This window comes from Homarus americanus, unplaced genomic scaffold, assembly GCF_018991925.1.
Source record: "Homarus americanus isolate GMGI-L3 unplaced genomic scaffold, GMGI_Hamer_2.0 scaffold2224, whole genome shotgun sequence".
Taxonomy (NCBI): Eukaryota; Metazoa; Arthropoda; class Malacostraca; order Decapoda; family Nephropidae; genus Homarus; species Homarus americanus.
The window spans coordinates 801964-818914 of NW_024712260.1; the positions used below are offsets into that span (position 1 = coordinate 801964).

General features: G+C 46.9%; 1 protein-coding gene across 1 annotated transcript in view; it reads left to right on the forward strand.

The window, feature by feature from the left end:
- The window catches only part of LOC121859739 (protein patched-like), a 124987-nt gene extending 108442 nt beyond the window's left edge, over positions 1-16545 (forward strand). Inside the window, 5 exon segments of the mRNA XM_042356700.1 lie at positions 723-910; positions 1507-1881; positions 5977-6488; positions 6688-6939; positions 13591-16545. Coding sequence (XP_042212634.1) covers positions 723-910; positions 1507-1881; positions 5977-6488; positions 6688-6938 — 1326 coding nt within the window. The 3' untranslated portion in view covers position 6939; positions 13591-16545.
- The last annotated feature ends 406 nt before the right edge of the window (positions 16546-16951 follow it).

The window sequence follows — 16951 nt, forward strand, 5'->3', positions numbered from 1 at the left end:
AACCTCTATTTAACGGACAATAAAGAATAAAGTCCGTTATATCGAGGGTCTGTTACTTGTGAAACCTCCATCTAACGAACTATATAAAGAATAAAGTCCGTTATATCGAGGGTCGTTACTTGTGATAAACCTCTATTTAACGGACAATAAAGAATAAAGTCCGTTATATCGAGGGTCTGTTACTTGTGAAACCTCCATCTAACGAACTATATAAAGAATAAAGTCCGTTATATCGAGGGTCGTTACTTGTGAAACCTCCATCTAACGAACTATATAAAGATTAAAGTCCGTTATATAGAAGTTTCACTGTACACGACAATTTCTTAGCTTTTCAACAATAAATACAGTTCAATATAATTAAACTTGTCCTAACTATCATTTGTGCTTTAAATTTAGTTACACATGTACAGTAATTAGTTTTGTACGGCAGGAATTAAATATAACTCCTGGATCGTTTCAATAAATGTCCGTGTTGAACATTTGTGGTGGGAAGTGTCCGACTGTCACTTACTGTCCCACCGTCAATCACTGTCTCACTGTCACCGTCACTCACTGTCTCACCATCACTGTCCCACCGTCAATCACTGTCTCACTGTCACCGTCACTCACTGTCTCACCATCACTTGCTCTCACCATCACTGTCCCACCGTCACTCACTATCCCACTGTCATTCACTGTCCCCACCGTCACTCACCGTCACTCACTCCTCCCGACATACACAGATCCCCAAGAGTCCGCCGCTGGTATACACACAGCTGGCCTTCTACCTACACCAGCTGGGGGACACCGACTCCATCACGGCCATGATCCACGAGGTGAGGGCCATCTGTCGCAGGTTCGAGGAGCGAGGACTACCCAACTTCCCCACGGGCGTCCCCTTCACCTTCTGGGAGCAGTACATTAAGCTCAGGTTAGTCATCTACTGCTGCTACTCCTGCTGGTGGTGTGAGGCTATAGAAGTCGACCTGGCGCGGGGTCTTGTTGTTGTGGAGGGAGTGACAGGAGAATCTTGTCTTTTATAGTAGGAAAAATGAGTAAATGATGATGAATGATGGGAGAGAGAGCGCGTGTGTGTGTGTGTGTATGTATGTATGTATACTGTATTACTGTATGTATGTTGTATTAAGGGAATAAGATGGAAGGTGTTAAGCAGCTTCATTACGGCTTACTAAGGAGTTTCTCTTAGGTTCTGTTTCAACTCATTAAGATCAATTACTTCAATTCACTTTAGTAGAATCACATTTAAATTAGGATATTCCCGGTTAATGGTGTAGTTAAAGGTTTGAGGAAATTGTGGCCACGTAGATCATTAACTGTTGTAGAATTGTTCGTAGTTTACCTTAGTTATGGGAGAACGGATCTACTTCAGTTATTTATGCTTCAAAGATGGTGGCCTGGGTAGCTTGAAGACTCGACCTTCACTAGCTGGGTCCTGACACCTCCTCACCTCTCATTAACCAAAACAAAATTGATCTTAACTAACATCCTCTTCGTCTCCTCTGTCAGGTTCTATCTGGTGCTGGCGCTACTGGCGGTGCTGACGGCGGTGTTCGTGGTGCTGTCGGTGGTGTTGATGAACCTATGGGCGGCGGCGCTGGTGGTGTTGCTGCTGGCCACCCTCGTGTTGCAGCTGTTCGGCGTCTTGGGGGTGCTGGGCGTCAAGCTGTCCGCCGTGCCCGCCGTCCTCCTTATCGTGAGCGTGGGCGTGGGCGTGGAGTTCTGTGTCCACGTGACGGTGGGGTTCCTGACGGCGGTAGGCGGGAGGGACCGACGGGTAATCCTGGCGCTGCAGCATATGGCCGCCCCAGTGCTGCACGGTGCTGCCTCCACCCTCCTCGCCTCCATCATGCTGCTCTTCTCCGAGTTCGAATTCATCAGAAGGTAAGACCACCAACCCCTTCCCTTATACACAGTCCAGGTGGCATACGGTTGACCCAGGTAGCAGACGGATGACCCAGGTGGCATACGGTTGACCCAGGTAGCAGACGGATGACCCAGGTAGCAGACGGATGACCCAGATGGCATATAATTAACTCAGCTGGCATACACGTGACCCCGATGGCATGTGCATGACCCAACTGGCATACGCATGACCTAGATAACGTGCGACACCAATGCTATGTGGTTAATGGAGCTGTTTTAGCCTATTGTATTAAGTTAAGGATGACACACACACACACACACACACACACACACACACACACACACACACACACACACACACACACACAGGGGAGACCACCCAAGACGTCGTTGTGTTTACAATCGCCGCTCGTTTTCTGTGAGAAGTTTGTTGATGTAAGAGAGCGGGGGTGACTGAACCTGTGGCCCCGACCTTCACTACCACCATTACTACTACTAAAACCACCACCATCACCATCGCCACTACTACCATCATCACCACTACTACCATTACTTCCATCAGGGTGTCTAATCTTCAGGTGATCCGTGCTCGTGTAAGGCTAGGGCGACCATAACATACACCTTGACATGTTTACTATACAGATACAAATTATTATTGCCTTACTCTGGAACCTTCATTTAACACGCGTAATACGAGACCTGAGCTGTGTGGTAGGTGGTCGTGGGCAGTCTAGTGTGGGTTAGTATGGGTAGCGGGCGTGGGTTTTCTATGGGTGGGATGGTGGCAAACTTGATGTTTATATTACATTTGCATATAATCATATTTAACTACAGTAAGCCAATCATAGCTCGAGCATTCACAGCATTTCCTAACGCTCCCAAGTATAGCCACACTAATAACAGCATTTCAATACATTCCAAAAATAAGTAGACCAATCACAGCACTTTATAGTTCATCAAAATATAACCAGACCAATCATAGCTCCCCATGACCCCCAGAAAGTAGAATAACAGCATTAAAACGTGTAAAAAATAGCACACCAATCACAGCATTTCATAACGCGCCAAAAAACACGCAAAAAAACAGACCAATCACAAGGCTCCTTTGACCTTTCCCGCGCTCCCAGCCAGTCAGTGGGCCAAGTTGGTGGTGACAGCAGTGTTGCCAACTCATACCGCAAGAGTAGCTAAACTTCCGCTGAATTTAAGCGAAAGTGGGTGAAATTACTTTATATTAAGCCACCGAGTCGTTTAAATTCAACAGTATAGTCGTAAAATTCTATCAAATTAATCCAAAATCACCATAAATAAATAAATTAACATACAATTCACCAAATGATACTTAAGCTCCTCTGAAAGCCGCTAGAATTTGTTAATATATTTTAATTAGTTGAAATTCACGAAAAAAATCATCAAACTTTTTAAAATGCGGTAATGCTGCAATTATCACTAAAATTATCCCAGATTATCCCCTAAAGTTGTACAAATTCATTAAAATAATCATAAAATTTGCGTAAATCAACCCATAAGGCAACTGATGAAACTAAAATCGCGAAACTTGAGGTACTTTTAAATTGGCAACTGTGGATCGTAGGTTGAGGGACCAATTAGCTAGTTATGGTGCGTAACAAGCTCGTTAGTTGGGGTAATTTGCCTTCCTGTTAACCTCTGCCCCACTCTCTCTCTATTAGTTAAGTCTGAGTAAAATTAATCTGTACCTGTAAAATATTCTGAGTACCTGATTACACTGCCTAGGGGGGGGGGGAGATTAGGTGAGGTTAGGTTAGGTTAGGCGAGACAAGCAAGTATTCTTCTTCTTCTTCTTCTTCTTCTTCTTCTTCTTCTTCTTCTTCTTCTTATTCTTATTCTTACGCGTTTGTACTTCCTCCTCTTCTTTTGATTTCCTCTTTATTTCTCCTCCTCCTCCTCCTCCTCCTCCTCCTCCTCCTCCTCCTACACCTTGTACCGGGTGGAGGGTGGGGGAGCGAGAGGGGAAGGATGGAGGTGGTAGGAGGGGAGGGGTTAGGGGGAGGGGAGAGTCGGGTTTGGATGGACCTGCCGATGGGAGGATCTCATTCATCGTCAAATTATATAGTCCTCCCGGGGCAGGCAAAAACTTGTTGAAAACCTGCCTGCTTGACTTCCACATACTCGCCTGCTTGACTTCTACCTACCTGCTTGCTTGCCTACTTGACTTCTGCCTACCTACTTGCTTGACTTCTACCTACTTACTTGCTTGCCTGCTTGACTTCCATCTATTTGCCTACTACCTGCCTGTGTTCTTGACTTCCACCTACCTGTATGTGTGCTTGACTTCCACCTACCGACCTGTCTGACTTCCACTTACCTGCCTGTGTGCTTGACCTCCACCTACTTGCTTGCCTGCTTGACTTCCATCTATTTGCCTGCTACCTATCTGTGTGCTTGACTTCCACCTACCTACTGTACCGCCTGTGAGCTTGACTTCTATCTACTTGCCTATCTGCTTGACTTCCACCTACTTGCTTGCTTGCCTGCCTACTTGATTTCCACCAACCTGTGTACTTGACTTCAACATACTTGCCTGCTTGTTTGCCTGATTAACTTCCACCTACCTTCCTGCTTAACTTCCACCTACTTACCTGCCCGATTGACTTCCTGCCTGCATGCTTGACTTCCACCTACGTGACTGCCTTCCCATGTACACACGGTCTTACCTACACGCATCATGTACACACACAACGCCAAAGTACACACCCCTCTAAGCACTCACGCCCTTGTGTGTGTACCCCGTGCTCCTATGTACACATACGGGGCCTTAATGTATACATACTCCCGTATTACGCAGAAACATGCACACACCCATGGGCCTTAAACTCTTGTAAACACACACACACACACACACACACACGCATCATTATTATTATTATCATCATCGTCATCATCATCATTATTATTTTATTATTATTTTTATTACTACTGACACACACACACACACACACACACACACACACACACACACACACACACACACACACACACACACACAATAAAAACACCTGAGAGGGGCGTGGATGGGCCACAAGACCAGGTGTGGAACAGCTGTGATCATAGGTGTGAAGATTACCACCTGCCCAGCACCGCCTCCACCCCACACACGCCATCTCTCATTCTCATATATAATAAATGAAAAATAAAAGAATGAATGAAGAAAACTCAACACTAATGAAAAAAAGTCTTACCTGGTTGAAAGAAAGCCAATCAACACACCTGGGCCACGTAGTGTTTGGATATGGTTAAGGTAAGGTCAGGTAGTTAATAATGGTGTGGTCAACTCGATCTAAACTGGATGGTGTGGTGTGGAATTTCAGTAACGTACGTGTGTGTGTGTGTGTGTGTGTTGGGGGGGTGGAGTAGGAGTGTGGATAGTGAAGGTGGTGGTGTTGGGATGTGGATGGTGTAGATGGTGGAGTTGGATTGTGGATGGTGGTGTTGGGGTGTGGATGGTACAGGTGGTGGTTTTTGAGTGTAGATGGTGGAGGCGGTGGTTTTGGAGTGTGGCTGGTGAGGGTGGAGTCGTAATCCACCTTGGCAGAGTGATCCACCAGGCCTCCCTCACTGGTTGTGTTGAGGAGCAGGTCACAGCGATTTTTTACCTGTCGTGTGTGTGTGTGTGTGTGTGTGTGTGTGTGTGTGTGTGTGTGTGGTGTACCAGCCAAGGGTTGCAGGAGGCAGGGGTCGCCGTATTAGGATCTCAGACACCATTGTTTGCATCACCAATGTGGCGACTCATTAGTTGGTGTGGCCGCCGCTACCTCCCTCCGCTGTCCCCTCCACCATCACCACCACCACTACTACCATCACCAGTACCACCACCAACACTAATTCTACTACTACTACTGCCATCACCCTCAGCACCTCCACCACCAAGGCCTAGTAACGTTCCCTCGCTCACACACCCCAGTCTTACCCACTTTATCCTCACCCTTCCTTCCCCACTCACACACCACGTCCCTCTTACCTCTGGACGTCTAGGAGTGAATTCAGCAGAGAGAAAAGATCCCTGTAGTTAATGCAGTATTATCCCTTATAGAATAACACACGACTGACTGGGTGTGCTACTGTGTCTTTCAGGTACTTCTTCTACGTGCTGCTGGCGCTGACGGTGCTCGGGGTACTGGACGGTTTGGTCTTTCTGCCGGTGCTCCTCTCCCTAGTTGGTCCTCCCGCAGAAGTCGTGCCCCGTAACCATCCAGACCGCCTCCCGACACCCTCTCCACCGCCCTCGCCTCAGCCCGCCCACTCCCACTCCCACAGTGGGTCGTCTCGACGGAGTGGGAGTCGTAGCGGGTCTAACTCGAGAAGTTGTCGTCGCTCGGGTGGTGGGGGTGGGTCATCTCTTTATCCACGCCTCCACGGCTCCAACCTCTCCCTCACCACAATCACCGAGGAACCGTCGTCATCCACGCGGTCGTCACAATCGCTCAGGTCATCACATGAGATTGTAGTGGAGCCTCAGGTTGTGGTAGAGACGACCACCTCGTCGGGGACCAGCAACCCTGGGGAGACGCACCACGACCATCACGTTACCACAAAAGTCACCGCCACAGCCAAGGTGAAGGTGGAGCTGCATACGCCGTTGCCTGGTAAGTTTCCCCAACGTTCTTAAGTAACCTCAGAGACGTTAATACTCATCGTGATTATGTTCAGTTATTGTCTTAAAGAGTCGTGAGTGTGTAAAATAATAGAGTCCAGCACCTGATGCAGTACAGTCCACCCAACACTAAACCTCTGCTTGGCATAAATAAAAGTTAATTGAGACCTTGTCCTCGATGTTTCCCTCAGGAGCTGTTGAGCCGACCTACCGCAGCAGTAGTAGCAGCAGCAGTAGTGGTGGTGGTGGAGGAGGAGGCAGTGGTACCAGACGCAGCAGTCGACGGAGTAGCAGCAGCAGTGGTTGTGGAGGCGTCGGTAACAACCCAGCTTCGGCGTCGTTCAACTGTGGCTCTTCGCCTTCTTCCAGCGCGGGGACGTCCTCTTCTTCCTCCTCCTCCAAAGGGTCTCCAGACATGGATGAGGAGGCTTTTACCAAGTGAGGTGAGTGTCGCCTGATGGTAACCTGAATCACTTGCAGCTGGTGCCCCGAATCGCCTACAGCTGGTGTCCATGTGAAAGGCTAGAAGCTGGTTCTGAGAGGAAGAGAGTCTGTTTGCATTTCCCTTGAAGTCTTATTAGTGTTCAGTCTCCAAGAGTGCTCCTGAGGTATCCAGGTAGTCGTGTGGGAACTTATTGATTTATTTACCTGAGACTTACAGGCTATCACTCAGGTCTTCTTGGGTCGAAGTTGTGTTTTGGGGAAAGAGGCATGTCTGTCTGTTTGTCCGTCTGTCTGTCTGTGTCTGTCTGTCTGGTCTGTCTGTCCACCAGCAACAAGGTCCGTCGCCTCACCCCGACACCTTTCTCCGGCATATCATCACGAAGCTGCACCACTCCGCACCAATTTCCAACGCCCTCTCGTATCTGCCTTTTAGGAGGAAAATTGCCTCGAATTTTTGCATGATTTGTGGTGTAGTTTTTCGTCTCTAGTGGAAGATGGACAGTTTGGGGGAAGTGTCGGTTTGAACATGGTAATGAGTGTCGCAATATGGCGGGGCTCCTTGCGTGCTCTGCCCCCCGTCCCTTCTACATTATTCATGAGCCGCCGTGTTGATGACTCCACTGTAGGTGAGAGGGACCCTGGTGGAGGAGGAGGGGGGAGAGAAATGAGACAGCGAGAGAGAGATAAAGAAAGAAAGACATACAGAGAGAGCAAAGAAACACACTCGTTCTCTTCCATTTCTTCTCTCTCTCTCTCTCTCACACACACACACACACACACACACACACACACACACACACACACACACACACACACACACACACACACACACACACCGGCAGCTCACAGTGTAGGTGGTCCCGCCCCCGTACAGGTTCCGTTCCGCTTATTTAATTAAGAAAATGTTCCTATGAATCATTGCTGAGGCCGCGGGATCCCCAGACTTGTTTTAAATACGACACTTAAGCTCCCACCATGGCTAATGACCCGCATTCTATTGATAAGAAGTTGGCATTTTCATTTGGCGAGAGAAGCGTGACCCACTGTGTGTGTGGTGTGGGAATGTATGTATGTGTATGTGTGTGTGTTCTGTAAATATGTGTGAGGGGTGTACAATAGTGTGTATGTGTTTGTGTGATTGGGATGTGTGTGTGTGTAGGGGGGGGGGATGTATGTATGTCTCGGGTGTTTGTTGTCACAGTACAGAAGGTAGGAATACTTTGCCCTCTCAGCTCTCCTTCCCGCCCCTCGCCTCGTGGACGCCGGGAGGAGTTTCCATGTTTTTAACCTTCCGTGCCAAATCGCTAAGAGAACCTTTGGGGTCGTTCTGTTGGCCACCTTATACCTGGCCTCTCAACTTTCTGTGCATCTCATCAACTCTCTTGGCTTCCTTAACTTTCTGTCTCTCCTTTCTATGACTTTTTTTTAGCTTTATGACTTTCAGTAACTTTCTATACCTTTCTTTAGCTTTATGCCTTTCAGTAATTTTCTAAGCCTATCAGTGAATTTCTAAGCCTGTCAGTAACTTTCTATGCCTTTCAGTAACTTTCTATGCCTTTCAGTAACCTTTAGTAACTTTCTAAGCCTGTCAGTAACTTTCTATGCCTTTCATTAACTTTCTATGCCTTTCATTAACTTTCTATGTCTTTTAGTAACTTTCTATACCTTTCAATAACTTTCTAAGCCTACCAGTAACTTTCTAAGCCTGTCAGTAACTTTCTAAGCCTGTCAGTAACTTTCCTCCACAGTGAGTAACTCTTTACCTCGCAGCCCCTCCCCCACAGTGGTCTCCCTACCTACCTACCCACCCACCCACCCAGCCCTTTAAAAGACCCAGGACCACGTAGCGTCGTCAGGGGACCCTTCATTCACAGAACCGAGTGTCACGTGATTAGGACCAGCCCCCCCTTCCCTACTCCTCCCCTGGCCTGTTGTCGTCATAGATGAAAAACGACGTCCTCCTCTTTCCTCCCTCCTCCTCCCTTGCCTCCTCCTCTCCCTACTCCTCCTCCTCCCCTCCTCCCTCCTCCTCCTCCTCCTCCCCCCACCCTCATTATCCGTCACGCACACGCCCGTCTGCTCCTTTACACGCCCATATGGCAACGCCCCCCCTACACCTAACGGATCACGTGAAGATTAGACACCCACAGCTTATTTCAGCTTAAGATTAACTATTAATAACCAAACAAAAGCTAAATTAACTCCAACCTAACCTAACCTCCCCTACCTTAATCTAACCTCTCTTCCCTTAACGTAATCTAACCCCCTTAGGTAGCATTAAGGGGTTTTAATCATCAGATGAAATAAACTAGAGGTGGGGGTGTTTAATCTTCAGGTGAACCCCTCAACTTTACCTTCCCTTCCATCCTCCCCTTTCCCCTCCAGCCCTACCCTTCCCCCTCCATCCCTCCCCTCCCTAGTCCTCCCTTCCCTCACCTTCCAACTAGGTAACATAGACTCAACTTGTCCACAGGTCTTCCCCCGTCAAGAATTAACCCGCGATATGAAAGAAAATCAGCGAATCCAAAGTGACAAGGCTGGAGTCAGAAAGGCTACAATGAGTGGAGCTCCGGCGTCGCTAATTTTACATCAGAGCGCCATTATTGTGCGGTGATTGTGTGAAGAATTCAATCACGGCGCCGGACTTTGATCTCGCCGCCGCCTCCTCGTGGGTCGAGCCGTCTTCCAAACTGGTCATTACGACGCCCCGTGTTAAATTAGATAATTCTCTGAGGGGGGTCCTCTCAAGCAGACTCCTGGAGACGACGATGACGAAGTTGATGACGATAGCGATGCCCCCCTCACTGGTGCTAGCGGATGTTGAGAGCCACTGCAGTAAGACACTTGTTCCGGTAGGCTGAGTTATTGAAGCTGACCCCCAAAAAACACATATGACACATGTTTGGGGGGTTATCAGGGCAGCCCCAAACACATTACACAGGTGGGGTAATGAGGAAGGGGGGGGGGTAAGGTCTAGTTCTGGCACATGGGACGATTGTTTTAAACGAGGGATCAGATAACCTAACCTAACCACACTTTGTTCTTGTATTCAATCGGGACACCTTATTGGCACACCTGCTGGGCTGGGGAGAGCTTTGAGCAGTCATGGAGAAGTGATCCCTTTTGAGTTAGTTGCTCTGGTGGGGGTTTCGATTAATTAAACGAGTCCTAATATAATGTTTACAGACTCGAGTGAACAGACGCGACAAGACGGGTTAACTCAGGCAGTCATTTTAAGATTATTTATACACGGAGAGAGAGAGAGAGAGAGAGAAGAGGTGGTGATGGTGTCTCAAGTATCGTCTGAGAATGTCTGCACCCGTCACAGTGGCCACTACACCCGTCACAGTGGCCACTACACCCATCACAGTGGTCACTACACTCATCACAGTGGCCACTACACCCATCACAGTGGCCACTACACCCGTCACAGTGGCCACTACACCCGTCACAGTGGCCACTACACCCGTCACAGTGGCCACTACACCCATCACAGTGGCCACTGCACCCTATTTGGTACACTTGTCGTATGAACATTACAGAGCAAGAGTAAAGTGACCTAACCTAACCCAGTCTAAGGTTCACAGAAGGTGTTGAAAATGGCCCCCGTCTTGGTCGATGGCAATGTGGGTGTACTGATAAAAATAAACAAATCCCTGTGTGTTCTATTGTGGCATAACACTGTACTCATCCCCTCTGACACCTATTCCTCCCTGACACCTATTCCCCCCCTGACACCTATTCCATTTTAATACTTTTCTTAACAAGTTTATTCAGCCATTTGATACGATAATACGAGCAGACAGCTTTAAAGAGACAGGCTGCGGGTCGACCTTTTGATGGTGGCGCTGCTGCTCTTCTCTGCCATCCATCACAGTTGACGGGTCACGTGATAAGTGTGTTGGAGGTGTCTCTATGACGTGGCCCAACCGTGACTGAACCATCTCACCTGTGGCCGTGACTTACCTGAGTGTGGGTGGGCGACGAAGGGGGCTGACTCCTCCTGCTGGTGGCCCTGTCCTCCCTCTCACCCCCTCCACCACCTGCCACCCGAGTGTGTCGCTCTGTCTTGGTCCTCGTAGGTGTGTGTGTGTGTGTGTGTGTGTGTGTGTGTGTGTGTGTGTGTTCATTGAACATACAGGCATCACTGTATTAGTTTGTACTTGGAGGTTACGTTCACCTTGCTAGTATCCTGTATCTCTGAAAATACACGCCTGTATTTCCATGTATCTTTGTATCTATGAATGTGAGCGTGTATGAGGGCGAGTGTGTGTGTGTGTGTGTAGGGTCCGGGCATCACCACAGTCTTGGCGTACAACTTCAACATACACAATGACCAGCTGAGATCTCCTTCGTACACCGCCTACAAGACCCCTTCCCTCACGCCCTAGGTGGCGTGGGCGTGGCCAAAGTAATAACTGGTCCGTAGCAGGTAGTGAGCCTGGGGGCGGGCGGGGTGGGCGTGTGTGGGCTCGGGCCAAGTGGGCGGTGGGTGCGGACGTCAGTGTAACGGGGTCGGGCGTATTTACCTGGGCTGACGTTGATGTCTCAATCCAGCAGGAGGTGTGTGGCATGGCATAGAGGCGCAACCCGCACCCCAGTCTCACTCCCCCATCTGCGAGCCGCAGTCCCTCCTTCTCCAGGTACCTCAGGCTCAGGGGCACTGCAGGGGCGTCCAGGACGTTCTAGGATCCCCAGGGACCCCTACGGGTAGCGGAGACGAGTGCCAGGATGATAACCCTAGCTAGGCGTAATCTGCGGAATGTCTCCGCTCGCGGTTTTCTGCTATCTAAACGGGAGACCCGCTGGGAGGCCAGAGGGGCGTAACCTTCTCCCGTGCGTCCCGGGTTGCCTTATTATGTGGGATAAGGGCGAGTGTCGTGTGCTCCCTCCCGACTCTATTTGTAATGGTGGGCGCGGGAGAAGGGGGGCAGACAGTCGCATCCCACGCCCGCCAGAATGAGCCTCGCGTCGCCCTGGCAAAGGGTCAAGAGGCTGCCTCGCCACCAGGGACGCCAGATTATAGTCAGTTTCGCATTATGAGATGTTTCAAGCTATGGTCCTTTGCTCTCCCGGGTGGTGCGCTTAACTCGCCATTTTTTGGGCGTGTTTTGGGGGCTATATCGAGCGTGGAGGAGATCCCTCATCAATTCCAACAACTTTAAGAGTCGAAGCGTTTAATCTGGTTGGATTGTGAAGGAGGAGGGAGGAGAGGTGAGGTGGCGGGCCTGAGGTAAACGCTTTGATGTTTCCCATAATTGATGATGCACAGACTCAAAAGTTGTGATTTATGTCTTAGTAGCTTGAGCGTATCAGCCTCTGTTGGGTGCTGGTGGTGTGGTGTGGTGGGTGGTGGTGTGGTGTGGTGGTGTGGGGTGGTGTGTGGATGGTGCTGTGGTGTGTTGTGGTGGGTGGTAGTGTGGTGGGTGCTGGTGTGGGGTTACTGTGGTGCAGGATGGTGATGTAGTGTATGGATGGTGTGGTGTGAGGGGTGGTGGTGTGGTGGGTGATGGTGTGTAGGCTGGTGATGTGTGTGTGTGTGGAGAGGTGTGGGTGGTGATACGATGTGGTGTGAGGTGGTATGGTGGTGTAGATGGTATTGTGGGGAGTATTGTGTTGTGTGGTGGTATGGCGTGGTGGATGATGGTGGTGTGTGTGGTGGATGGTGGTGTGTGTGTGTTGGGGAACAGTGTGGTGCATTGTGTTAATGGTGTGATGAGTATGGTGGTGATGGTCAGTGTAGTAGTTATGATGATGATCGATTATGAAGGATGTAGTGATGAATGAAGTAGTTACGTTTGTTGGTGTGGTGTGAGTACGGTGGTGATAGTGGTGTGATGAGGTTCCCCCTTACACGGGCTGCCACCACCTCACCACTAACACTCATCTTGATGCCATGAAACTGTGTTATAGGAAACGTTCAGGTGTCGCCATGTTGTCTGTGTGTGGATCTTTCTCTTAACAAAAAATATTGCCGGGTATAAATTCTCATCTAAATAAAATTACAATGAACTGATGGTCTATGATATATGAATGTCTTTGTAGTACAGTATTTGGTGATTCATGGCGTGGGAGGAAGGGGTACAGTATATACCGGTATATAAAGTGGTTTTTGTGTATCATTAAAAGTAAAAAAAATGGTATTGTACAGTATTTGGAGCACTTGTCATATGAATTTTACATTGGGAGAATAAAGGGATTTATCCATTCTCGGGTTAATAGTTGCTTTAAAATAATATATTCAGGAGGCAAAACAATTAGGATATATGAGTAACCTCTTGAAGATCACAGTCTGGTGTCTTTATATAGTAATAATTCACATGCGATCCTCTTAACCAGCTCTGATAAACTTTGAGTTATTAGTTCAGTATACAGTGTTTGATATAAATGGGTACATCTGTTTATTATGTACTGTAATTTTATTTCTGAAGCTCCATTGTTGTTAGGTTATATTTGTACATTGATGTGATCGCTGTCAACAAAATTACACATTACACTACAGTAGTTAGTTAGAGTGTAACACTTTATGCTAGATACAGCAAATCACTCTTTCTTCCTGGAGTGAATATCTGATAATAAGAATTATTCCTGTACAGTATCATGGTAATCATGTTTGGAGTTGTGTCTCTTACCTGAGCTTCTCTCCCCAGGTGTGCGTCCGCCTCGTCCGTATGGTGCTACCGGGCCCTCCAGCGGGAAGCCCAAGCCAAAATCAAACAAGTCGAACCCAACTCAGTTACTCTACTCGTCAAAGAAACTGCTTCTGTCCCTTGCCAGCGCCTTCTTGGGGGATGTGAACATCTACCACCTCACCTATCATCACCTTCAAGTAACCGAGACTCGGAGCTCCTTCAGACTGGAGTCGACACGCTCACACAGACGGACACCTGCAGCTTCAACTACCTCCTGATCCGGCATCTTCAACCCCCTGGAGACTTGCAATGAACCTCCATGCTCCCCAGCACCCCCACAGCTGATACATTGTGTGCTGTGCGGGCGTGTGTGTTTCATCTTGACGGTTCAGTTTGCAAGACTGTCCGAGACACGTCAATCCAGCACACATATCCTTCTCTCTCTACACATATTCCCAGTAAATTCCTGCCACGTGCTAGACACCCTCAGAATATTGTAAACATGACCTTCTCATTCCCCCAAGTGATGCTAAACCAATGATTGGTTTCATTTTCATTACCACCGTGCAGGGATCAAGCAGCCTCCTCGGAAGTACACATTTAACTGCCAATTAGATGATTCCCATGTCCCGTTCAACAAGGAGGCGCATGTCGTAAACAGTATTAAGAAAAATATTCAATATTTCCTCTCACGCAACGCCTCATGTGTCTTAATGTATAATACTACAAAGTGTGACTTTCAAGACAAACCTCTGTGTTTTTACCTCATGTTTTTTACTTGGGAATTTGTTATTGCCTCTCACTTTGTTTTACTTGATACAGGCAACAACTACAATTGTATTTTTTTTTTATTATAGATGGTCAGTATTTGTGGAAGGTGTTCAGTGAAGTACCTGCTTCTTTGCTCCCATAAGATGCTCGTTGTATAAAAATTCTTATTTATGGAAGTGAAGTTCTCATATACCTGAGTTGGATGACATCACTCACCCCAGTGGTGTAAACTGCCTCTTGTCACCTCCTGGAAAACAAAGACTTCCTCGACACCCACCTGATATGGACAGTGTTACAAAGTGTCTAGAGAGGAAGTGACAAAGTGTTATTTTTTACTGCCACAAGTGCTGAAGTGAAGCAGTGACGATGAGCGTGTGTTTACACATGTCCGCTAGTGAGTAGGTGTGGAGTGAGTGTGTGGTGAGTCACCTGTCTCCAACACCTGTGGCTGAGTAAGCTGCTGGACACTCCTCGACATCTGCAGATTTTAGATTTAGATGACAGAAAATTTATTCTTTGGCTAAGTTGTCGAGGGTTCCCGCCAAGCCTCTCCGTCGCAACACTTCCAGATGTGGTTCGCAGTGTGACTCACCCACACAAAATCTGTTATCAATTTATACCTCACTACTGTAAGAGGAGAATAGCTGTCTTGTGTAGCTCATCTCAGGCCAGTCAGTAATGTTCCAGTTTTGTTCCAAAATTATGATCCACCTCAGGAATGGATTTATTTTTGTGTCTAAGGCCTGGAGATGAGTCGAGCAGTTCTCCCCTTCCTCAGCTCCTGCCCATCAGGGCCTCCCTCAGGAGTAGCCCAGGGGCATGTGGGCGTGTACAGTCAGGCGTGGGCGGCCTAGGACCATAGTCGGGGGTGTGGTGGTAGCGTCGCTGGGGGCACCACCAACCAGAAGACACATTCCCAGCCCTGACCAACACCTCCCACACACACACACATACCAAAGTCTGGCTCCTGTTCATTCAAACTTGAGAGGTATTGGTGGTATCCAGCTGCTACTGCAGAAGGCAGGCACAGCTGTGATCTGTAAACTAATAGAAATTCGCCTCTCTCATATCAACACAGAACTACTCAAGAGGGCCATTAGTATTATACAAAATAAAAGACCTGAAAATTTTAAATGTGGTTTATAACTTTTAAGTACAGTGCAGTAATGTGAAGTCTCAAGCAAAGTGTGAAGACATGATGCATCTTTAGTTTGTGTCATGTAGACACCAGAGCTGTTGTCCCTCCCTGGTGTTCGTACCACCAGGTTGTCTTCCTGCATAATTAGGAGCAGTATGTGGTATGTGTGTGTCAGGAGGTTTGTGTGCTGTGGTTTGTGACGTGTGAATGATAGTTTGTTTATACTGTATGTGTAATATTGTGCGTTGTCGTCAAATTATTGTAAAAATAACATATTTTCGGATCCATAGCATGAGTTGAGAATGTTGCGACCTGTGAACTACTTCGCTAACGTGTGTGTATATATGTTGATGTATAGGGAATGTGTATGGCTAGAGCACTACGAGTGTGTGCAGTGATCAGTCTTGTACAGTGTGGCTAAAAAAAAAAAGAGGTCGATTTCCTTAGAGATTTTTTTATGTATCTCAGATGTGTTTGTTTATTTTTGTAATGACTTTTGTGGTTGGTATTATATTATTTATCATAGTAGATATTTTATCCTGGTGACCTGCTGCGTGGCCTGGCTCCTGTGTGGTGGCCAGGAGGTGAGGATGAGATGCTCTGTTACTCAGGACTAGATAAGTGTGAGGACTGATCACCCACACTCAGCAACAAGCCCTTGTCATTTAATCCATTTTTAATAAATGAATTGATGTCTTTGTGGAGTTCACTTTTACTATTTTTGGTAAATAATTTCATTGTCTCTCTCCCACATATAATTACAGTTGTCTGTTCCCAACTAGTTCTTTCTCATCTTGCCTTATACTTGCCCTCTCTGTAAGACTGCAATTCAGTTGTCAAATTAGAGTAGAAACCTTGTTGTTTGTATCATACACAACACAACATGCAGGGCCTTGCTAGAGTGTGGGGGAACTGTTCCCGAATGACCCTGGCGCGTGCCACAATACCCCGACCTGAGGCTGCCCCTTGTACAGTGTATAATAATATTTGTATTTTATTGTAGAAACATCTTTTCTAGTATGAATCAATGTAAAGAAATCTCAAATAAAGTATGAAGGACATTTGTGGCTTGTTTGTGTTATGTTTCTTCTTTTTGTGAAGTTCATAAGAATATCTTACAATTTCCTGCACAAGTACTGCATCATGTTGGTTAACCTGCAACAATAAGTGATAGAGGAAACAAGAAAGGATTATAAATATACTGAAGTTAGAAAGCACCACACACCTAACTAACTATATATATATATATATATATATATATATATATATATATATATATATATATATATATATATATATATATATATATATATATATATATATATATATATATATATATATATATATAAATCAGAATTTATAATCTACACAGGTAAATCAATGTACAAAAAATTTCACCTTTGGGTGCTGGGTTCAAACTGATAAAAAACTTGCAGTGCATAAAATTTATTCATTTTAATATTTTCTAAT